A 25,430-nucleotide genomic window follows, 5' to 3' on the forward strand; every position below is an offset into this window, starting at 1 on the left:
AAGCAACATCTCAGGAAGGAAGTTGAGGAGGCAAAAGTTGAAACCAGGGCAAGAAACCAAAGACCCAGGGCTCTGTCAGTGTGGCCAAACCTTGTCCTAAAATTCAGCAGCCCAATGTCGTGGCAAACCCCCAGTGCTTGGTTAAGAATTTATTTATGCCCAGGGCCGCCTCTAGTTATGACAGTGTAGAAGTCTGCCCTCCAGTTGCACACCAGGCAGATGCACAAACAGTTTTGCCAGCCAAGCTGGCCCTAAAAACCACCAAACGCTCAGGTCCACCAATATAGTGGGGTGGGAGGTCGGGGGGGGGTTGAGTAGACTAATCTGGTTTCAGCAAGATGCAAGGATGCCATCCCTTCATGGATCTGCACCGAAGGAGGAATTTTGATTAATAAGCAATTTTGCATAGGTAGCCACCAGGTACAAACAAGTTGTGCATACTTGAGCGAAGATCATTGTAGGTTGTAAAGAGTACAGGTAGTAAAGCTCAATACATTTTTTTGAGGGGATGCCATGTGTGGGATAGAGCAGTAATTCAGCCTGCTGATGAAAAAGTGCGACTGAGCATTTTGGTAGATTTAAAGGTGGGATGTGGATGAAGTTCACACACATTCAAGAAATTAAACCTGGCAGTCATGGCAGTGAAGGTGAGGAAGTTTCAGGTCAGTGTCAAAGGGAACCCCCAGAATGCAAGCCGTTAGGGGGGGGAGGTGGAGAGGTGGATAAGGTGGTGAGGTAGAAGGGCTACAGAAGGGGCATTGGAGGGCAGGAGAATGATACTTCAGTTTGTGAGGCGTCGAGCCTCTAGCAATCCCGGGGCATACAGCGATGATGGCAGATGTGGAGGAAGATTCAAGAGAAGAGCTTACAGGCTCAGAGAGGGGTGTGGGAGATGGAGGGGGAATGCAAAGACTTGATTATTACCATTCATGTGATTATGTAGGAAGCCAAATTGAGAGATTATTTGTCAGAGAAGGGAGTAATAGCATCTGAAGAGGAGGGACCAATAACAAACCCTTGTGGGACTCCGACTGAGTGGTAGGCAACAGAGGAAGTCCCAGTGCTGCGGGGAAACAGAGATAGAATGACTAGTTAGGAGACCTCCCAATCGCAAACAATACCCTAAAAGACTGCATGCGAGACCATGAAGGTGAGGGGTCTGATTACTTGTGTTAATGGTGGTACAGAGATAGTCGAGTGAGGTCAGATGGCCGTAGTCTGCTGCAGTGGTGGAGTTGGGGGTATGGTGAGTGCCGTCTCTGTGGAGTGTCTGCTGTGGAACACAGAGTGCAGGCGTCACTGATTTAATTGGCCTCAAGTAGTCTGTGAAACAGCAAAAGACTACACGTTCAAACAATTAAAAATAATGAGACCCCCGGTTCATAAGGGGGTGCGATTCTGGCACCCCTGAAACAGGCTGAAAAGATTCCAGATGAAAGTGAGAGGTGGCAGCAGTTTAGGGATTCCAGATCCTTCGTTGCTGCTGGTGCAAATGGGGGCAGAGGGGCACAGGCGCGGTTGGCCACCTTTAGGATCGGTAGCAGCACAGCAGTGTATTATATGGGAGGGATGCTAAAAAGATGGAAGACGGCATGTGGGCAGAGGCAGGCACCAGGGGAGTCCCATAGCTTGGAGATTTTGGCGTAGAACCAGCTGTCAAAGTAGGGAACTGAAAGTGCGTAGGGGGGAAAAGGCAGGGCTGAGGAGGGCCACAAATTGATAGACTGAAGGGTCCTGGACAGCTTGAGGATGGAAGTGGAGAGTAGAGCAGAAGTGGATTTAACACTTTGACTTGATTGTGCCAGACCAATGAGGAGGGCAATATTGATTGCTTGCTTGTAGCAAATGGAGCAGGAGAGTGGGTTTTGCTCTAGCAGCGCATGGCCAACGGCCAGAGAGATTCAGGTTGAGGATAGGTGCGAGCAGAGGAATGTTGCACAAGAGCAGTTTCCAAAAGTGAACTGAATTCCAGAAATGCCAAGTACATGGAATCCAGAGAAGGGGGCGAGGGAGAGCTTGAAAGCCTTGGTGTATGCAGGCACCGTGGTTTTTTCAAGGATGAATTTTCCTCTTGGCGGGTATTGGGTAGAGACAGTGAAACGTAGACTAGCGCGGTTGGAGTGTTATGGGCCGTTAGATGCAGCAGAAGAGTTGAGTGGGAATAGGAGAAGGGGGTTGTTTAAAGCAGATTGAAGGCAAATGGCAATAAAGTAGTCTGAAATCTTGTCTGCATACTCCTTGTGAAGGAGCATTCTGTGCTAGGTTCCATAATGCTGTTGGTGGGGGGAGGGGGAATTCAGTGACTTGGCTGCCGGGGCACACTGGTAAAGAATGTTTTGCACGTAATCCTGTGCAAGGTGAATGGGATTTGTTATGTTTCAACCTGGTACACAAAGTTCGGAAATAACACAGCTGGGAACTTGCCACGCCATCACTCCTAACAATTAGACAGACAGGAAAGAAAAAGAATATGCCTACTCCATAGGACAACTGGATACATAGAACAAGAATTATAAGAACTAAGACATACAACCCACTAACCCAAAAGCTCAAATTTCTGCATACTTAAATCGCACAAGAATCCACACAACCACCCTCTTGCACGGCAAAACACACACACTTCACCGCACCGCAACAACAAACAACAAAACTCGCACCAACATCACACGAGGACTCGCATCGATCCAATATTCACTCCCAAGCTCAGCACACAGTGAAAACCGAACTGAAGCTGCCAACAAGACATCACTTTTCTCACTTTCCTACTCCCTCTTAAGCCGATTAAACCGACCATGCCCCGCCTCCTTGTTTGCAGATCCGCCTGAGCGCCTTGGGACCAATTCCGTTGGTGATGGTGCACAGTACAAATACCTTTTTAATATTTTTTTCTTGGCATAATGATGAAGCAAACACAAGTGTTGGTATGTGGGTTGACTGGCCTACTATTTTCTGACTGGATTCCCTCCTAACATGCAGACATTTACTGGAGCCTTGAGGTGGAGTTGCACGATTCTGTGTCGCCTCACGGCAGACAGTATGACTCCTCTCCCTTTCATTGTTTTTTTGTTTTGTTTAGCCAATACTTCATTAGTGTCAAATCAAACGCATGTCACAAACATTTAATGAATGTGATTTTACATGGATTAAAGAACCTTCATCCCGTCCTTTGTGTTTGTCTTCACAAAAGTTTCAAGAGCCATATTCAAAAAAGAAATATCAATATTCATAAAACAATGACACGTTTCTCCCTTTAAAAATACCAGAGGTAATTGTCACATTTTCCAATTAATCAACTATAGGTGATTCTACCCCACCCCAGGTCTATTGAGAGTATACAGGTGTCTGCTTACAACCCCGTCTACCTTCTACTCTTCTTCCTCTGGTAAGGTATCAAGCAGTCTCTGCCTTATGGGAATGTACAAGCGGTTTAAGTCTTTAAGGGCATACATAATAAAGGGTGACCAAATCTTGCCGAATCTTCTTTTCACATCATCATGCAGTATTGCTGTGACCATCTCCAAACTTAGAATGTCCAATATCGCATGGTATTGCACAATCGAGGGCGCCTCCTTTTTCCGCCACTGTCCACACAATGCACCTTTTGGCACATATTGGGTTTGCACATAGCACCCCCGTCTTTCCTTTGATCTTGTTAACTCTGTCGCAGGGACGTTGAGAAGTGCTAGCGTTGTATCTAATGGAAACTCTAATGCCAAGATCCATCCAATTTTTCAACTTCAACTCCTGCCGAAAGTGCTGTAGGTGTGGACAGCCCTACCAGATATTCTTTGTTGTCCCCTCCTTGCCACACTCTTTCCATCACATTGGTGAAATACTTCTGTACATGTTATGCATTTTATCCGGTGTGAGGTGCCATCTATGCAGGATCTTGTACTGTAATTCCTGATTCTGTGTGGATGTATAGGGTCCAAACACACTGTGAATATCTAGCTCTCACTTTTTGCAAGTTGCCTGCCTATGCCAGCCACCATTTACTTCTCAATTTTAATTGATTTTCTCCTTTGCCTTCATTAATCTATACATGGTCGAAATGAGGCTCCTGTTGGACTCTCTATTTGACAATCTTTCCCTTTCCGTTTTGGCTCTAGTTGCTCCCTCCTCCATTGACAGCATAGTAACCCAGTGCTTAATCTGCTGATATGCAAAGTAGCCTCCTTCTGTAGCCCAAACGCCAAAGAACATTCTTTAAAGGTCTGCAGACGTGTTGCATCAACTAGGTCTCTAATTTTGCCAAGCCTCCAACACCATCCATCTTTCAAATCTACTATGCTCTGTCCCTGGCGGTAAGGTGGGATTTCTAAAGAGGAGGGTATGTGGTGACTGGCATGGAGCCAGGCCGTACCTTCTGTTGCTTTGTCTCACACATCAAGAGTATGTTTCGTTATTATATTGTTAGCCTATCCCCCTTTCACAGCCATGGTATTTTCCAGATATATTCCCCCCTGCAATTGCTTGTTCCAATCCGTACCCAGTGATCCCCCATTTGCCTCCCTCCGCCATTCGCCAGCACCCCCAATTTTGAGGCTTGAAAATACGTCCCTATGTTTGGGCACTCCACTCCTCCCTTCTGCTTGCTGCTATACAATGTAGTTCTCCCTATGCACGGGTTTTCCCCATTCCAGATGAAATTGATTAGTTCACCCTGTATGCCCTTCAACACCCTTCCCATCACCGGCAGCACCCGGAACAAGTATAGGAGCTGCAGTAAAATATTAATTTTAACAATCGCCATCTTCCCGAACCATGACACGAATGGGCATTTTCATCTTGAAAAGTCTGTTTTGATTTGTCGAATTGGGTGGAAGGGGTGGGGGGTAGTTTGCTTTAAAAATGTGTTGTAAGTTAGGGGTTCTGTTTACACATGGGTATATGACCGGGCCCTCTGTACTTCGAAATGGCGTTCTAGCTTTCAAGTGCTCAAACCCGCCCCGCCCCACTGATGGATTCATTATTTTGGACTTTGAGAAGTTTACCTTAAAGCCCGATCGCTAACGCTCCTATTTCCTCCCTTATTTTACACAACTATGGCTCTGGTTTTGTGATCGTTAGTATTACATCGTCCGCAAAGCATCCTATTTTATGCTGTTTGCTTGCCCACTTAACCCTGTTATTGCCCCATTTTCTCTTATTCTCTGGGTGAATGGTTCCATAACTATGGCAAAGGGGGGTGGGGGGAGAGTGTGTGGGTGTGGGTGTGTGTGGGTGTGTGTGTGTGTGTGTGTGTAGGTGTAGGTGTAGCAGGGGACAACCTAGTTTTGTCCTCTCTAATAATTGGGAAGGGTTTCATCAGCCTACCGTTCACCTTCACTATGTCTACCGGGTCTTGGTAATTGGCTTGAACCATTCTTAGAAAACGCGGTACAACTCCCATTCTGTGCATTACTGGAAACATGAAGGCCTAGTTTACTCGATCGAAATGCCTTCTCGGCGTCAAGGGCTATTAGGGGTCTTGTTCCTCACTCTTGCAGTCTTATCTATAATGTGCAAGATCCTTTTTATATTGTCAAAGGTATTCCTCTCCTGTATGAAACCCAGTTGATCCTGCGAATTCCGAGATGGTAGGACTTCCTCTACTCTTGCCGCTAGTACTCTAGTATAGAGTTTGGCATCAATATTAAGAAGTGCGATTGGTCTATAGGAGTTCATCTGGAGGATTCTTCCCCGGCTTCGGGATCTGTGTAATGTGGACCAGTTCTATTGATGGTGATATTCTGCCCTCCTTCCTGGAACCCGTTCTAGAGGTCCGTCAAGCAGCCACTCACTTGCCTACTGAATGTTTTGTAAAATGTTGCCGTAAGGCCATCCACCCCCAGGCTTTTGTGAAGCTTCAGTCTATTGCCCTTTGCACCTCCTCCCTTGTGATTGGGGCTTCCAAATAATCCACCTGATCCTCACTTAACTATGGTCCTGTCCATTTTGCAAGATACTCTTCTTCCCTCCTATCACAGGAGTCTTCTCTATACAGGGCTGCAAAGAATTCATCCATCAGCCTTCTTTTGCCTCCTTCCTGCACCACTGTCCGTCCTTTCTCATCCTCCAGACCTGAAATGAAACTTTGATCACAGTTGCCTTGCTAACACTGTCCTCCTTCTTTTTTTTTTTTTTTTTTTTTTTTTTTTTTTTTTTTCCCCCTATGTTAATAAAATGTTTTTCTGCATTTTAAGAGGATGCTCTCCACGGACCTATTGGTCAACTGCTTGAGCTTCCCCTTCGAATGTGCCAATTGTCTGGCTCTCTTATTGGACCCCGCTTTATTATGGGTTGTTTCCAATTCCTCATTTTCTTTCTCGAGTTTTTGTTATTCCTCCTTCCTGGCTTCCGCAACACATAACTTTCTTTTGCTCTATTGCTCCCCTTGTTTAAGCTGTGCATTTCCAATTGAGACCCCATCATCCCCCTGAAAGTCGATTTCAAAAACCATACACCTGTTCCCCCAAGTCATTTTTCTCTGTCCTTGGAACTCCCATCCAGGTTCTAGGTGTGTCCTCCACTTGCAGACCTCTAACCGCTAGCACTCCCTCCCCTCCACAACCTCACTCCCTCTTCTCCATATGCCCTCGGACAGAGCAGGCAGAGAAGCAGTGTGAGAAGAAGAAAGAGAAGTAGGAGAAATAGCTGAGCGAAGGGAGTCCACTTTAGAAGTAAAGAAATTAGCAAAGTCAGAAGCATTAAGATTTGATTGAAGAGAAGGAGTCAATAGAGAGGAGAGAGATTGGAAGAGACGACTGGATGAGAAGATTCTGAGTGTAAAAGATCATAATAGTAAAAGCGTTTGGATGAAAGAAGAGCATCTTCATAAAGAATATGGTAGGAAAACAATTATTCACCATCAGCCATGAAACAGGAATTATGCCAGCGACGCACCAGGCAACGGAGTGCCCTTCGCATAGATTGAAGGTGAGGAGTGAGTTAAGGTTGGGAAGGGTACGAGAGGGTACGAATTCGGAGAGGATATAAAGTATTGAGAGATGTTGAAAGAGAAGTGGAGGGAGCTGAGGTATCTTTGTCCATTGAAAGAGCAAGGAAAGCAGAATGAGAAGAAAGTAGCAATGCAAAAGGGTATTGAAAGTACGAAGATCACGATGAAGAAAAGGGGTAGCAGCAAGAGAAAGGTAAGTATCAGAAACTGGAGGAAAGATTGAGAAAAGAAGCAGGTGATGATCTGAGGAGTAGCCAGGGTAGATAGAAACATCTGAGATGGATAGATGAAGTGAAAATAAGATCCAGAAATGTGAGGCTGTGGAGTAGGAAGAGGTAGGAATCAATAATAGCTAGAAATGTAATGGAGGCATGAGTAGAAGAGGGATGTACATTAAAATAGCCTAAAAGTATAAAAGCATTAGAGCAAGGTAGAATGGCACTAAGAGGAGTGTTAATGGCGTCACAAAAAGTAGAGAGGGGACCAGGAGGACGATACATTAAAAGAAAAGTCACAGCACAAGATTTGGAGAAAGTAGACCGAGTATTCGAAGGAAGTAAAAGTAGCTAAAGAGTAGGAAGTAGTTTGAATCATAGAAGATGGTTGATGGAGGATACCAGTGCCTCCACCACGACCCGAAGAGCAAGGTTTGTTGCGTGAAGGCAGTATCAGAAGTCAGCAAAGATGCAGGTATAGCCGAGTTAAGAGGAAAGCCATGTCTCAGTAACACAAAAAATCTAAATTAAGACATAAAAACATATCAAGAATCGAGTATTTGTTTATAAATGGCCCGAGCATTCCAAAGTGCAACATTAATAGAAGAATGATGAGAAACAAGAGGTGGATAAACAAGATGAGATATAGTACATGAAGCTAGAAAATGAGGTAGTCTGCGGCAGGAGCATTGAGTGGGTATTGCACTAGGCATAGTGAAAGGAGTAGAATTGCTAGAAGTATCATAAAGAATATGTGATGATGAACGCAGCACTAAGATCAAATACAGGAGGACAACAGCTAATAAGCGAGCTGGGTGTGCCTTAAACACGAATGAAAACCATACTGGACTGAAGGAACATAAACCAGTAAACCACATCGTAGAATTCTAAAGGAAGTATGGAGATTGAGCGATGGGCACCCAACAGTGGAAAACAGCAGACCGCTGCACCTAGACTTTGCCTGGGCTTTGCCCACGGATTGATCTTAATGTAAATTCATGGCTCGATGTGCGGGCTGAAAAATGAGTTTGGTGTAGTTCCATATCCATCGCTGGTATGCTCACAGAAACTCTGTCTAAGTCCCCCAGAGGAGCAGGCAATTAGGTGGCGGTCCCGCGCAGGGACTGCTGGTCTTATGGGTGATAAGTCCTCACTACCAGTGACTGCTTAATGACATGGGGGCAATGGAGCTGAGGCAGATGTGGAAGACTGCGCTGGGCCTGACTTTGCCCCACCCCAGTGACCCAAACCATGTTCAGGTCAACCTTTGCTGGACCAACACACTTCCTCTAAATGCCCTTTTAGGTCAAGACGTTTTGGCGTTCTTCGAGGACCACCATGTCTGACCAGCCACCTTTGCGCTCCTCCCACCTCTCCCTCCCGATTCCGGTCACCCCCAGGATCCTCATCCCTTCATCGACACTGGAGACGGTCTTTTCCTAGCTTACCATCCAGAATGGGAGCTTTCTTGGGAAGAGACACCTCTATTTCATATACTATTTCGCAAGTTCTTCAGTGAGTGTCTTCAATGATCTCCTTTTAGCGAGCGTCACTTAGGCTAAATCGTCAAACAGCTGGACTTTGCTTACCCTAACCTGTACTTTTCCTTGATGTCTGGCAGAACTCATTCTCGTCTTCTCCTTAAAATTATGCATCGTGACAGCACATCTCTCGGGCGAGCCCCAGGATTGTTCCTCCTTCTGCTCACTGGATACACTCTCGATCTCCAGTTCCTGCTCTCTGCACTCTTGTATCATCCCTGAAAAGATCTCTTAGACGCACTCTTCTAGGCCCGTGCCCTCCACTACTTCCTTGAGGTCGTTGATCCTTATGCTCTCCCTCCTTGGCCTATTTTCCAAGTCCTCACGTTTTTCTTCCAACATCAACACTCTCCTCAGTCTTCTGTGCCTATTGTGATACCCCAGACACTGTTCTGGCGATTTCCACCACTTGTCCTTCCAATTCCATTCCTCTATCCACCAGACTGTGGATCACCCTTCTGTATGCCACAATTGCTTGAGATGAGTCCTCCTTGATGTTGGCTGCTTCTGCTTCGACTCCGTCAGTAATGTCACTTTTGAGTCTAGCAAACACTGAGTCCAGTTCTTCCTTTTTGAGTGGCATCTCGGTCTCTTCTTTCCCCTTGTTGCACAGAGTGTAGTGTGGTCTTTGTAGGGTTCCTCTTCTGTTCCTCGCTCTCTACTTCTCCCAGTTTTATTGTTTTTCTTGGGTGCATTCCCTTTCTTATCTTCTAGTGATTACTTTACAGCAGCCTGGCTGTGTTGTGCACCTCTTATGCGAGTACTTCCATCTCCAAAGGGCCCACCAACCTTCTTTACCTCCGCTCTCTACATCCTCCAGTGGACCCCGGGCTTCCCTTGTGATCGACATACTCCCATGCATGAAGCGCAGTGATCCGCGGGCTGCACCTCCCTAATATCCGCCTCAGTCCTGCACAGCGACTTCACTGCTCTTCACGCCAGGTACCTCAACAACAGTGCTGTCTGCTCACTTGCTCCACCTCCTCCTAACCCGATTCAAGCCTCTGCCACTGGATGGTCACTGTGTGGCTACCGCTGCCTCACCCTCCTTGCCTTGTCACTCACACCCACCGGCCCCGGCATCAGCGCTGTGCCGGCCTCACCTGGTCTCAAAGCTTCCCCTCTCTCACCTCCGACAGCACTGAGCTGGCGTGCTGGTGTGCCTGCAGTTCCAGCTGCTCAGTTTGTTTCAAGGTGCATCGGTGTCCAGGTCCCACCTGAATGCATACCTGCCTACATTTTAAAAAAGAAAACACCTGAGATTTGCAGCACACAACGCCCCGCCCACATCCACTGAAGACTCCGCCCACCGCCACGCCCACATTTGGCCAAAAGCCCTGCACTGAAAATTCTTGTCTCCTTGGCCCTCCGTTCATTTAAAAAAAGGCTCACAGGACATCACTAACTCTGCCAACCCACCCATTTGTGTATCAAGTTCACATGCCAGGTGTAAATAGTTCATCTAGAGGCCTGCCTTTTCCCTTTCATCGTCCATTTTCTCTTCTACTTTTTTTATGTGTACACTGAATTTCCGCAAAGGTTGTTGTCATAGAACTGTTCGTTTTTGAAGCTGTCAAAAACTGCAATCCTTATTTTGGCAGACCCCCCCACCCCCCTAGAAATTAAGTAAAGGGTGTTTTTTTAATTTAGTAAACTGGTGCGGGTACAGAAATTCACCACTGTGGGCAACCTTTAAATTTTTGAATGTACTTTTTGATTTTGGGGTTCATACAGTAAACAGCCATTGGATTTTTGCTGCCTTTACATGAAACCACAAACTAAGAGTTTTCCAAGACTCCTTAGCAAGGGGGAGCCGAGTTTTGCAAAGCAGTCACTTGCTCGAAGCCTTTGTAATGCAGAGTTTAGCTTGAAGGCTAGCTTTCACACCTCTGTTTCCATGGGGATGGCCCATATAGTGCACTTTACCTCAACACACTGTCATGCAACGTGAGCTGGTGGCAAAGCGCCCTTCTGGTGCTGGGCTGCACATTCACAGAGAAACATGCAGCGTCTTCACTGCAGCTCTCCTCAGTTAACTTTTAACCTGAACGATATATCCGCCCTCCGTCCGATGTTACAGAATCAAGGGGCCTGTCCCCAAACAGCCAGAAACCCAGACACTCCATGCTTTTCCCCAGATATCCGAAGAAGAGCATGGAAACCCTGAATCTCCGGGCTAAATCCAGAGACCAGGCAGGTATGCATGGATGCTCTGTTCCGGTCGGCGCTTGCACCAATGAGTTTTCCTGGCTTCAATGTGATGATCACCAGCAGCCTCCACGCCAGAGCCTCCAACAAGTTTGCTCTCCTCTGCTGTTGCTTGAGGGGTGAGGGGTCCTTGATCTCTACTCCACTCAGGCCGTTACCGCTACCATTTTCTCACCCTGGCCCTCTGCCTTAGGCTGATCGCGCTCTCACCGCCAGGCGAATCTCCTCAGACTCCAAACACATAGGCTAGCTCTTCATTCTCTGCCCTTATTTATCTACTTCCAGTTACCTTCAGTGAGGGTTCAGGAGGATCTTGTATTTCACCAAATGCTCAGGTCAGGAGCTCGCGCTGGTCGCATCTGCTTAGCCCATCATCTTGGCCACACCCCCCGTTTCATTGGTTTTTAACATGTACCGCTGTTGGATATAAAACAATTTTTTTGGCCCCTTATATTTACCTTAAATGCTTGATCATGATAAAGGCATGGATACTGTAATGAGAACTTTTAAAGATTAGCAACCAGCCATCTTTAGATTAAGTATCCCTGTGGCTATCAGCTTTGATCTCCCCAGCTCTGTTAAAAACCATGGTGCCAATTTCACTTTGCCACTTGCATTTGTTTTTCATAGCTAGACCATTGCTAATGTGTCCCTTCAATGGGTGAATCATTCAATCGGCAAGCTCTGAGAGCAGGATTGATAAGCTTGCATTCAGAGCTGGCAGAAAACTGCTCTCACTTTAAACCCCACTCTCTGCCTTCTGATTGTCCCAGTCTCATCTCCCACCATGCAAAAAGGAAAACATTTCACATAACGGAAATGCAACTACGTCTCCTCCTGCGCTGTGCTCCTTTAGCCACGTGACTACATTTTCCTCCTGTGTGCAGAAATGGAAACTGAAAGAACTGTTTCTCGTCTGAATTAACACCCTTTTCAGTTTAACTGGCAGCCATCTTGTTTTGACCTTTTCCCGGCCATTTACTCTTTTTTCATGGCGGGGCAGAGTGGTGCAAACACAACCCCCACCCTCCCGCCCCCCTCCTGGCCCCAGTAAAAATCATTTCACCTATGTCTTAATGGCAATGACTGGTGTGTAGTGCTGTACCTCCATATAATGGAGCTGCCTGTCCTCATTAAAGCCTCTCCAGTTAACAGCTGATGCAGCCCTTCACACCAGTCCTTAATCTGTCTCCCTACTCCTACCCCTTCATTTCTAGTTACTCTGCTGGAGTCTTTTTAACCCCTGACTGAGCGTTGCCTGAAAAATCTGGTGGCCGCGCATGGATGAGACTAATGGAGAAAAGGAAAAATTAACAAAAGTCATTTAATCGGGCATTGAAAACGTTTCAAAAGCTCCTATTTTTACAGATCAGCTTATGTTGCCCGAGATCACTTGTTCCCTGGCTTAAATTGCCAGAGGCCATGCATGCAATCGGTGGCAAATAATTGCAAAGCCAAACTGCCACAAACTGTACTGTTGCAGAGAGCCAGGTTTCCTTGCCCCCCCCCACCCTCCAACTCTTCAGTTAATGTTCAAATGCAAATGTCACTTATAGACTTCATTTGCTTCCAAATGTTAAGGGGGTGGCTTTGCCACACTCTGAGCATGAGATCAAATTCCCCAAAGCTTTCATTCATTTAAACCATAGTATGTCAGCCTAGCAGGGTTTGCACCCACTGCCTGTTGTGCAACTGCGGCTGCCTTGGTAGATCTCTCTGCGATTTTTCATATAACCCTGAGTATAAGGTTTCCTATTAGTGATGTTTATTTTGCAGATGAACACTAGAATATACAAGTTTGTAGTACGTTACAAAAGCATTTTTTTAAGCATCATTGATCTTTTATTCAATTTGTCAACTAGAATGTGTATTTGCATGTTTTGTAAAGATGTTTTTATTTAGTTTTTGTCGTGCTCTAATTCTCCTTAATTCACTTCATTTTGGTCCCTGTTTTCAGGAGCCACACCACCAGGTTCACACCAGAAGGAGGTCCTCCAGTGGTTGTTTGGTTGCCCCTTTGATTCTCAGGCCATATCCAGCTCCTCGTTCCTCAAGCCAGAGGCTTCAGATTTGTTGGTGGAGATTGGACCCAGGTAAGTACCTGGATGCAGGTGATGATGTGCTCAGTTATGCCACTGATATTGCAGAGTCTGACAACCCTCCAGAGAAAATGGAGAAAGGATTTTTAAGAAATCCTACACCAGTGTAGCATGGCGCGTTATAGGCGTTCTTTAGTGGTAATATACTGCCAGCCTGAACCTTTGCAGGCCCTTGTGAAGCTAGAACCTCTGTGTGTGCGCTGGTCTTTTAGGATGAAAGCCTGCCCCACAACGCAGCGCTGAACGCCATTTCGCACATGTCCGCGTGCCCCTGGGAAAAAAGAAGCGGATAGGTAAGTGTTGGGATGCGGGCAAAGGGTTTTAGTGTGTGCTAGTTGGGAGGGAGGGGAGGACTGGGAGTAGAGGAAATGAGGCTCTGGACAAGGAAATTGGGGGGAGTGGCACCAGAGGATGGAATGCAAGGCAGGCCTTTCATGCCCACATTCTGAGCCTCCTGATTGAATGGCGCCACTTCCCTGGGTGCTAATGGGGAGAGTGACCAACTTACAAATGAGCTGAAGGGATCAAGCCATAGTAGAATTTCCCTAACTCCGTTCTCAAGTCCATAACCTGGGCACTTGGCCACTTCCTGGACCATACCCCATACTTTATATGCATCCCATACCTGCACCTTCATTCTAGCGATATACAGAATTGTCAGTCAGTTGATTCTTTGTGCCATAAAAGGCTGCAGGTTTATTACATTTCCACATCAATCAGCTAATTCAAATCTACTACATGATTGTTATCACTGCAAAACATACTTTGGCAAAATATTCTTGTGCAGTGACCAGCCGACTAAATCACAAAGTCCTTGCTTCCCCCTTATTTCCAACCAACTCCACTTTGTTTGTTAGGCCAAAGCTCTCCCAACCGAAAATTTCCTTTATCCGCCTACCCTCGCTGGAGAGCCTGGGCTGGAGGAGTGCTGTTCATGATGGGGGGAAGCTGAGCTCTTCCTTTCTTCAAGCCTCCTCGCCGCTGAACCTCAGAGAGGGGATGGTTCCGGGAGGAGCGAAAACCCCTCCTAACGTCTTCCAAGCTCTGTTTATAGTCTTTACAGTCCAACAAGTCGCTTACATACCGCCCTGCAGCGGTTTTTGTTCCAGATACATGCCTTGTCCTTGGTTGAAATTTCTTCCATGTAGGGTCTGCTGAGAGGAAAATGCTGTCCTGATGTAATCACACAACGGGTCAGCCGTAAAAAGGGGTATCTGGTGCTGCCCAGACAGGTGAGCCCCTTTTTATGCCCCTTGGATAACAAAGCCCCCTGGCTGGCTGGCCACGCCCCCTCCAGCAGTCCCTCATTATTTTTCCCAGGCTTGCAGCCTGTTTTCGCAGGCTTTTCCGCCCACTCCGATTGAGGCCCAGTTTCGGGGCATAGATCTTGCTGCTGGGCCAAGGCACGGTTAAACTCGTGCCTCCTTTAGGGGAGGCTTTGCCCCCTCATCACTGCATATCCTCCGATCTCTTCAGGAATTGTAACCCTTTTCTTTTTAAATGCTAACAGTCTTGTCTTTTTGTAGCACTGTGAATACTAGCTGCTTCTATTATCAGTTTTAATGGTACTCCTTTATCAAACTCTGAGTCAGCCCGGTTAGGATTTGAACTTGTGACCTGCAGTATGAACACAGCGTAATTCTGATTATCCTGTGACCATCGGGCTTCCAATGCCTCTCTCTCGGGTATGTCAGGGAGTTGGTGCCCTTTTTCATGAGAAGAATCATTTTGACCCATGTTCCAGCATAATGCACCAAAGCAGTGCAACTTTCTTTTCCTGCCTGAGGTAAAGGTACTGTCGCTCAGTTCGCTGTGTTAAGTTGGACATTCATTTTAATAATTTCTTTTATACTCTGTGAAGAGTTGCAAAGTTAAACTCGCAATCTAGAAGATTTATCTGTGGTATGCAGGACTGACTGATATATTAGCTGTGCCTTTTGAAGTCGTCCATTGCTGGTTTGCATGCTTCTAGGTTGTTTGGAACTGGGAAGATAAATTGGTTAAATTTCACTGAAATTGGTCTTTGGGAGGGAGCAAAGTCCAGCTCAGCTTTGGTGAGCACCAAACCCGCCCCGCCCCGCCACCTCACACCTCACACCTCACCCAAACCTCTCTCCACCAAAGCGAGAGCAGGAAGGGCATCTGAAGGAAGGCTGCCTGGGCCTAAGCAAAGGATTTCACTGAGGTTCCCAAATGCGAAAACCAGAAGGCAGACCACATCAGTCCAGTAGCACAGCTGTTCTTCCTATTAAGAATTCAGACAATAGACTTTAGGTCGGCACATGTCAATGTGGCGCACTTCACATCATAAATGTGAAAGAAACTTTAAACCCACATTGCAAATCCTTACCTAGTGCACCGTCATTGCCTAACGGATGTTTGAAAGGGTACTGTGACGATTTCAAAGGGGTCGTCATTTTTCCCCCAATGGGAGCCCTTTCCCATGAGGCTAGGGAGGTGCGGCCGTTACCCAATAGCCCCCCTAGGGGTATTGTAATGTGGAAGGACCTCCTAGGGAGGAACTCCCCTCCCCCACCCCACCCCTCTGGGGCAAGGACCATCACCATGGGTATAGCCTGTTCAGCAATGTCACTCCCCAACATTCCCTAGCCCCCACAAATCCATGTATTTTTGTATGGGGTATATCCAGAACAGAACGTACTGAGAGGAGGAAGAACACAAGAAGAATGAAGAATCAACATCTCTTAAGTACTGCCATGTGGTGGCTCAGCAGAGGCATGAGGAATGTCAAAGATACATTGACTGCAGGTGTGGACACTATATGGGAGCACCGTACCAGGGATAAAACGGTAAGAGAAGATGGACTCAAGTGTGCCAGATCACAGGGAAACCAGAAGCCTGCTGGAGCCTGGGAGTTTCAAACTCTGATTGAGGTCTGGAAGAAAGGCTGTTGAGAGGATGCTGGCAGCAGGCTACAGGAATCCATCATGGGTCTAACGGGAGCAGACCCAACTGCGAGGCCGAATGGAAGAATCAATGGCATGATCACAACAAGGTGAACCGTCTAGTCCAAGAGTGAAGCAAAGACTGTAAGGAGCGAAGGACTGTAGAAGTTCCCCGGGATCGTTGAAGTGGACGAGAAGAGCAGAGGAAGCTGCTGATCAGGAACCCCATCCCACGAGAAGGTAAAGGGAGGCACAGGAGACCCGATTGGCATACAGGGGCGGCAGAGAGGTAATGTTCCTCAACCCAGTGGCAGGTATAGGGCTATTGGGGAACAGAACTGTATAGAGTACGTCAAGGAGGATCTCTCTCATCCCAGTAGTAATGAAAAAACTACTGGATGGCATAAGACCACCAGAGGCTGGTCGGGGGCCCTAGAAATTGCGAACTAAGCATCTGAGGAGAGCTTCCTTGTTGCAGCGACATCCATAAGCCCACTGACCAGCAGAGATGGATCTGGTTCCTTAACACAAGGGAACTGAGTGTCAGAGGAGAACGTCCATGTCGCAGTGGCAGCAATACGCCCACTGAGCACCAGGGGAGCGTCTGGGAACCCAACATAAGTGAATAGGGCATTTGAGGAGGACTTCCTTGTTGGAGTAGCATAGATAAGTCCCTTGATCACCAGAGACCGGTTTTGGGACTTTGCTAATACCGAGGGAGAGTGGCAAAATATACATCAAGTGTAAGACACGAAAAAGAGCTTTTAAAACACCAGGGGAAGGGCGTCATTGCCCTTGGCCTTACTGTGAACTGTATAGACCAATACAGAAAAAAGGAGAAGGCAGTCATTCTCCTGGTCCAGAACATCAAGTTGTGCAAAGATTGTGTGGAACCCGCAAGCCAGGGGAATGGAGTAATTCCCCCCGACGCCCTTTGTGCAAGAGAACATTTCTTTGAACACTACCCGAATATCATGAGGAAAGTAATTCTCCTGAAGAAGGAACTTTCTTTTGTAGTATTCTTTAGTTTTATTGTAAGGGATAGAAGTAGGTTGTGACAGAGAAGTTTGATTTTGATGGATTCTTTAGTATTAGTTTAAGGCAGGGAAACCCCTCTTAGAAGATGGGGATAGTAAGGGTCTTCTTTTTTCTTTTTTGCCCTAATAGGTTTATAACCACAACCATGCCACCTTTTATGTCAGTTTCCTACTTTGACATCTTTACAGTACTGTGATAAATTCAAAGAATGTGCCCCTACTGCCCCAGGTTGAGCTTTCCCCTTTGAGACTAGGCAGGTGAGCCCGTTGCACAAAACCTTCCCTAGGTGACTGTGCAAGCGGAATCTCACGAGGGTGACCTTTGCGCACCCGCTTAGAGGACAATGACTCCCTAGTGAACAAACCACTAACGGCTCTATTACTGTCATGGTCATGAAGTCTGGGGCACAGGCATGCAGGGGTCACATGCACAGGAGACCTGGGCGGATACTGTCCTGGCGCCTTTGGCGCCAGGCTCATGAACAAAAGTAAACACGAACATCCATTTAACACCAAAAAGCTTTTATTATGGACATAGCACTTCAGATGCATTAACCTTGAACATTCCACCCATTAAGCAGGATGCCTTAACCTTGAACATTCCATCCATTAAGCAGCCCCAAGTGTATTCTTGGGTGTGGCTGCTAATGGATTGCCTTCGCACGTGCTCACTCTCTAGGAGTGGCAGGGTGTGGCTGGTAAACCGGCCCTAATGGGCGTGCCCACGATCTCAGCTATATAAGCTGGCCCGATCCTCAAGACTGACTCTTCGCGTTATTCTGCACTTGCAAGCAGCGTAACGCTCACCGTCGCCTGAGGTCAGGCTTACCTTTGAAGATCCTGCTTCCTGGACATCCTGCTTCCTGCCAGCATACTTACCAACTGGGGGAAGCTGTTCTTACCTGTACATCTCTTCGGCGAACCAAGTATTCATCTTTACACTTTCAGGGACGCCGAAATCTTCAGCTTGGCACTGCAGCACGACACACTCCATCGTTGACAGCAGCGCCTGCAAGGAAAAACAAAAGACAAGGTTAGACATCGAAAAAACAGTCGGGTTAAGGTTGCGCTTTGCCATACTTCGCGCTTTTCCTTAAACCATCACTTACCTGCTGTCGAACATTGCAGTAGCATCCATCTTCCATCCGGCCGTGTCTCGCGTCTCACAGCTGCATTGAGGCCTCATTTCCATCCAAGGGAAGAAAACAGAAGAGACATTATTGCGGGCATAAATAGGAGCAACACAAAGGCATTAAACAGAACGAACAGCATCACAAGAGCTCAAGAAAGACTTACGAATCATAAGGAGAAGCATAGTCGCAGCTGGACTGGACTAATCCTCATCAGGGATCAGTGAAGGAACTAGATCCCATTTGACGCGCCCCTGCCAGAAGTAGCAGGACTGAGAGCTTATCTTCCATAATTCACAGACAAGCTTTATGGGCCAGCATATGCTCACAGAAACTGTACTTTGGCGTGAAGGGTTCGAGAGTTACAACAATCGCAGATTGGTGCACTCACACACTCTTCTCTCCAAGCAGGAGCAGTATCACCACGTACCACCGCTCACAGATTTTCTACTGAGGGAGAGGCCTCAAGGGGGTGATTCAAGTTCAGGGAGGGCTGCAACTGTGCTCCAACACCTCCCCAGAGACCAGGTGAGCTTAACAATTGCCACCAATGTCCAAATTGGTTCTTGCATAAATGGGGACTGTAAGGAAGGCATGGTATCAAACAGTAACACAGACACAAGTGATCACAGTTTAAGGGTGTTTATTGAACTTCAATTAGGTTTGACAAACACCTATATAATCCTAAATCTAAAGATGGGAGCAAGGTACGACCATCAAATAATAACCCAGTCCTAGTCGAGTCTGTCAAATTAAAAGGGCCTATACTAATAAACCTATTGCCAATCCTTACTTCTAAATACAAATAGTGTGGGGAACAATGTTATGCAAAAGAAAAGTGTTCAAGAAATGATATGCCAGGATATTCAAGCCGTTGGCTTCCCATCCCTACGTTTTCAGCATGGGACAAGGCGGTACACTCAAGCTTAGCACTCGCTCTGGCTTCTCTAGCACCAGGATGCAGTTCAAAACCTCAACATCAGGGCCTTCTGTGCCAAGTCTCTTTGGCATTCAAAGTCTTTTATTTTAGAGGGCCTAACGCAACACGACAAACATTAAAATTCCTTTAATTTTAGGATTTTATATACAGAACTTCTCGGGTGATTTACTGTTCACCCCGGGTCCCCCTGTCCTGGACTCGGACCAAATTGATCTACTTTTCCAAACTTTCTCTACTTCATCAAAATCTAAGACCTTCGATTGTGCACAGGATTTTGCTTGACCCGTTGCAGGACCACTTCGATTCCCAATTACTCGTTCTCTTCTTGTTATAATCTTTTGCCGCTTCTCAGCTGGATACCTTACAGAGACTTTCGACCACTCTGTCAAAGGTATTGTATCTTGCTTTTAAAGTTCTATCACTCATCAGCAGTTCAACTTTGCTTACATCTCTTATCAAACATGTTTTAACAATGTTCGTTCCAGTGCTTGCCATATAATGTACCAGTCTTGTGTCAGTCTCCCCAACTCCCCGGCTGCGTTGATTTCACTGATGCTGCTTTGTTCTTGGAGCTCAGGATGGTACCACAGAGGCTGCTGCTTCTTTCCGCCTTTATTATTGACACGTGAGGGCCCCCGGGTATCTCCGGCACACATTGCAGGATTCTTCAGCCTGCTTTCCTGGTCTTATGCTTTCTATTCCTGAGGTTTCAGGAAAGTACCAGCTCCTTGTCAAAAAGTTAACTTCCCTCCTTGTGATCCCCTTCTGTTTTGCCGTCTTTATTCTCTCATTCAGCTGCTGCCTCGAAAACTGCAGTTTCCTTGTGTGCTTTGCCTCGCTCAGAGTGTGCTCTTGTGCTCCTCCTTTTATCTGTGTGGGGTTGCTTAATGTAGGCGGGTGTGTGTGATGGTGAGTAATTGCCTGACCTCGCCTGACCATTGTATTGGGACAAATCAGGTATACTGTTTGGGTGTAGTCTGTTTTCTCTTATAGCGGGCTGTCCGTGTGAAAGTGTTTGTTTTGTAAAAGGGGGCAGGGGGATGGTAGAGTTCCTAAATATCCTACCTGATAGGATGGGTGGAAGATGTTACAGGGAAGGGGATACCATGTCTCACCATCCGGTGTCCCACTCCCACAAGACCCCTCACCCAGGTGATACGCCCTCACTGGTCCACCCAGGGAACCGGATCCAAAAGCAATGGTGTGTCCTGGCCCCCTGTATTACAGATACCCAGGGACTAGTGGGTGAGACACCTTCTGGTTTTTCACAGGACTCAACACAATATTAAAGAAAAGGGACCTTTAACTATGCTTGGGCTACTGACCCCTCCCTGAGACAAGAATCCCAGGGCCAATAGTATTATGTCCCTCGTTATGGGGAGGAAGTCATAAGGGGCAAGAGCCTTACCTGGTGTAGAGAAGTTGATGCGGAACAAGTTGACCACTGGGGGCAGAAGAACTGGTGAGAGACTGTGCTAGCCAGAAGCCTCTGCTGTAGCCCAGAGCTGATGCTTCCTGGAGGCCAGGACCATGAAACCTACGTAGTGGATGGAGAGCCCGTGGTACACTTCCGAGCCTGGAAACTCTGCTACACCCTAGGCTCCAAGGTCTTGAGAGGAGCAAGACCGAACGGGATGACTAGCGTGCTGGGACCATGGGAGTCGAAGGAAGCAAGAGGGTACAGATGGCGTGAGGCGACCGGTTCCACCACGGAAGGATTATCTGCCCACCTACAGAATACTGACACAAAGAAGCAGGTATGCAGTTCTTTGCACAGAGAGGGTGGAGCGCTGTTAAGCTCAGTGGGACTCCGACAGGGATCCAGAACACTGAGCAAGCAAACAGGGTGCCAAGCAGGCAAAGGGGCCCACAAAACCTCTGAGAAATACCCGAGGAGGGTGAAATTGAGAACCACAACCTGCGAAATGTTGTTGGAAACCAGAAAGCAACTGAAAAACTAAAAGGAGGAAAGGGGGGCAGGGGGTGGGGTGAAGCTGCGAATCACCACCCATGAGGGATTATCAGACTTGAAAGGGAACAAAATACCGAAAGGGGGGGAAGCTCAAAGCCATAACCTGCAAGAGGTAATGAAAAGAAAGCAAGAAAAATACCCAACAGGGATGAGCTTGAATGCCACATGCCACAAGCCACGAGATGTTACTAGAATCCCAAAAGCAAACTAAATACCAAAAGGAGGTGAAGTTGGAAGCCATAACCCGCAAGGGCTTTTGAGAAACCAGGAAGCAAAGCCAATAGTTTAGTAAAACCATCAAATTCAATCTACTTGATGTTACCCTGCACTAGTCTGGCCCTATGCCACTGTTGCTACACGGTTTTAGCCTGGCCCTATGCTACTGTTGCTATACTGTTTTAGCCTGGCCCTATACTACTGATGCTACACTGTTTTAGCCTGGCCATATACTACTGTTGCTACATTGTTTTAGCCTGGCCAAATGCTACTGTTGCTACACTACCTATTGCTGCTACACTGTATTGGTTTCACCCTATGATATTGATACTAGCCTGACCCTCTGCTATTGATGCTACACCATACTGGTCTAAACCTATGCTATTGATGCTACACCGTACTGGTTTGACCCTATGCTATTTGATGCTACACCGTACTGGTTTGACCCTATGCTATTTGATGCTACACCGTACTGGTTTGACCCTATGCTATTGATGCTACACTGTACTGGTTTGACCCTATGCTATTAATGCTACACTGTACTGGTTTGACCCTCTGCTATTGTTGGTACACTGTACTAGTCTGACCCCATGCTATTGATGCTAGTCTGGCCCTACGCTATTGCTGCCACACTGTTGATCCTTGTACTGTGCCCCAGTTACACTGCAACAGCCTACCACCATGCAAATCTGGCTCACCCTGATCTTGTTCCCATTCTGTGTCTTGCAAGATAGTGTACCCTGTAGCGGCAACAATTGCATAGCTTACAAAAATGGCCCAGCCAAACCTGCCTGCCCTGGGCACCACCCCAATACTTGCCCTACTTCATTCCTGCCCTCCACACCTCCCTTCCCATTAGGTTCCTTCCACTCCCACTCTAACTGTAGCAGTGACCACTTAGCGGACACCCTAGCCAAGCGCAACACTGGCAGCTCCAAGTGTCACCGATCTAGACCGAGCTCATCACGCCCTGCCCTGGAACAGCAACCTACTAGTCAAACCCCACACCAAGACCAACAATCGGAGTAAAGTCTCTAATAACTCTAAACTCCTCCCTTTTAAAAGGAGCACTACTTAATGTCAGGTCCTTAGTCGCCCACACCACAGAGACCGCTGATGACATCCTGTCCAACAACCTTGACTTCCTTGCCGTGACGGACACCTGGCTGCAAGACGCAGCGGGCCCCTCTTCAACCCTAGCCATTCCTGATAACTACTCCATCTTCAGAGCCGATAGACCCAACGCTCGAGTGGGAGGTGTAGCCATCATCTTTAAATCCTCTCTAGACATTAGACTAGCCTCTTCTCCGCTAAAATCATGCGAACATCTCAGTCAAATTTCAAACATCTCCTAAAAGCACAATTACGATTCACCTAATATACAGACCCCCAGGCCCTCCTGGATCGCTTCGAAGAAGAGATCACATCACTAGTAGCCGAGAGCTCTAAACCCTCAGCACAAATGATCATCCTCTGGGATTTCAACCTTGGTTACAGTGACCCCAATGACCCCCCAGCTACTTCCTTAGCTAATGCACTAGCTGAGCATGGCTTCTTACAATTCAGTTCTCAACCCACTCACTCGAAAGGTAGGTCTCTCGACTGGGTAGCCGCTCTTAATTGCAACATTACCCTCAAGGACTCCTCACCTCTTGTTTGGACTGATCACCATCTCCTTTCGCTAGATATCAATAACTTAGAGCCCAAAAAGCCCCCCAATGCACCAGTTTGCCCAACCAGGAATAAGCGTAACATTACAGCTGAAGATTTAATACCCCTGGTAGTTCCCACTCTCAACGCACTACCGGTCACCGCTGACTTGAACTTGTTGGTCAACACCTACAACGAGCCCATGTCTAAAGCTATGGACACCATTGCCCCATTAAAAATGCGCAAAGGGAAACCCAGAGCACATTTGAACTTGTGGTACACCCCTGAACTCAAACTACTTAGACAAAAAAAAAAGTAAACTTAAAACACTGTGGAAAATGGTTCCCTCCCCAGAAAACAGAACCAACCTCACTAATATCACCGCTCTATACAAATATGAGATAATACGCACCAAAAAAGAAACCTTCAACTCTAGGACAAACCAGGCAGGTTCTAGCATTAGAGAACTATTCAACATTCTAAAGGAACTAGAAAACCCTAATCCTCCTACAGATACCTGTACGAAGGACAAACTCTGGTGCACTAGCATCCAGAATGCCCTCGCTAACAAAATTACTGGGCTCCAAACTAAAATAGAAAACAAACCACAACAACTTACCAATGGCATAACTACCAGTCATTCCACACCACCGCCTATCGATACTAACTCAGGCTTTACATTCAATAAGGTAACTATACCTGAAGTACAAAAAATTATAGCCTCATTGAAACCATCTAACTGTAAAGGGGACAGCTGCCCTGCTCAGATTATAAAAGACGCAGCTAGGGATCTATCCTCCTTCATTACCAAAATTATAAACTTATCATTTACCAGCAACTCAGTCCCAAGCAATCTGGAACAGTCATGGGTTCTCCAACACTTGACCCGTCTATACCTACCAATTATAGACCTATCACCACTGTATCGTTCCTACTGAAAATCCTAGATGGAGTCGCTTACCTACAAATTCAAGACTATCTAGAGGCATACCAACTATTAGGAATCCGTCAATCTGGTTTTAGACCTCAACATGGTACAGAAACGGCCCTTGTTGACCTCAAAAGTCAGATCGATGAACTCCAAGACAAGGGTAGTGCTGGCATCCTTCTTCTTTTAGACCTCTCAGCAGCCTTTGACTTGGTTGACCATAAAATCTTATGCAACCACCTTTCATCAGCAGCACATTTCTCCCACTCTGCTGTCACGTGGATCCAATCCTTCTTCGCTAACAGATCCATGCGGGTCTTCTCACCCATAGCGGCAGCTGACCCGATCCCCATTACATGTGTCCCACAGGGCTCCTGTGTTTCGCCTCCTTTGTATAATAGATTTACAAAGCCACTATTCAACAAGCAGGACCATCTGGGTGTCACCTACACTAACTATGCAGATGACACCCAGATACTCCTAACCCTGTCAGGTAACTACAGCGCTGACGTCGGCCGGATTAACCAAGTCTTCACCATCGTTCAGGCATGGATGGCCACACATGCCTCTGCTGAATGATAAGACTGAACTGCTCCTTGTCGGCTCTCCCAACAACCTCCTGAAAGTTAGTCCTAACTACAACAGCATTATCATTGATGGAAATACTATACATATTGCTAAAAGTGTAAAAACCCTTGGTTTCTACCTAGATGCCAATACCAACCTCTCTAAACAAATCAACATGACCGCCTCAGCCACTGCCAACACAGGTAAGCTTATCAGGGCCTGCAGACCTTTCCTGTCCTCTAACAGCTGCCTCATATTAGCCAGGGCACTTATTCAGTCCAAACTGGACTACTGCAACAGATTATATCTAGGCGCTAACAAATCCATAATCAACAAACTGCAGGTTCTCCAAAACAATGCACTCTGAGCTGCACTACATATTCCCAGAAGAGAGCATAGTTCTACTATTAGAAAATCCTGCAAATGGCTCTCCATACAACAAAAAATCGACCTAAAAACCATATGTCTCACCTACAAAGCCCTGAATCCCCTAGCCCCTCCATATCTCACCAATAAATTCACCATGAAATCATCTACCAGAATCACCAGATCTACTAACACACTATGCCTGGTGGTGCTTAGATACACCCTAAAAAGAGCCGGCAGAACCAGCTTCCCGGTTCTAGCCTCCCAACTCTGGAATACACTTCCACTGGCTATCAAATCTATCTCAACCTTTCAATCATTCAGACACCATGTCATTACCTGGTTACTGAACAAAAACTAAACACTACCTCATGTCACTCCGGACATCACATACACATACCCTAGTATTCGCTCTCTCCTACCTATGTGTTCGATGGTTTTATTTCTGTATTATTTCTGTGTACATATTGTATAAAATGTATAATTTCTATAATATAATCTGTACTATTGTAAATTGTATTACTCTGCACAAACTGTCTAAATGTATTAATTGTATCCTGTAACCATTTCCTTAAGCGCCCATTTACCCCTGGGTCAGGCGCGCTACATAAATAAATAAACAAACGAACAATAGCAAAAGGGAACAAACTTGAAAGATATAACCCTCAAGGAGTTCAGATGAAAGACCATGTTAGGGAGAAATCTCAGAAATTTG

General features: G+C 46.5%; 1 protein-coding gene across 1 annotated transcript in view; it reads left to right on the forward strand.

Moving 5' to 3' along the window:
• Window positions 1–25,430, forward strand: part of PFAS (phosphoribosylformylglycinamidine synthase) — a 786,527-nt gene that overhangs the window by 127,557 nt on the left and 633,540 nt on the right. The window contains exon 3 of the mRNA XM_069651729.1: window positions 12,862–12,997. Within this exon, the coding sequence (XP_069507830.1) occupies window positions 12,862–12,997 (136 nt within the window). The remainder of the gene's footprint in view (window positions 1–12,861; window positions 12,998–25,430) is intronic.

The sequence above is a fragment of the Ambystoma mexicanum genome, chromosome 3p (genome assembly GCF_040938575.1).
Source record: "Ambystoma mexicanum isolate Mex_15411 chromosome 3p, UKY_AmexF1_1, whole genome shotgun sequence".
Lineage (NCBI taxonomy): Eukaryota > Metazoa > Chordata > Amphibia > Caudata > Ambystomatidae > Ambystoma > Ambystoma mexicanum.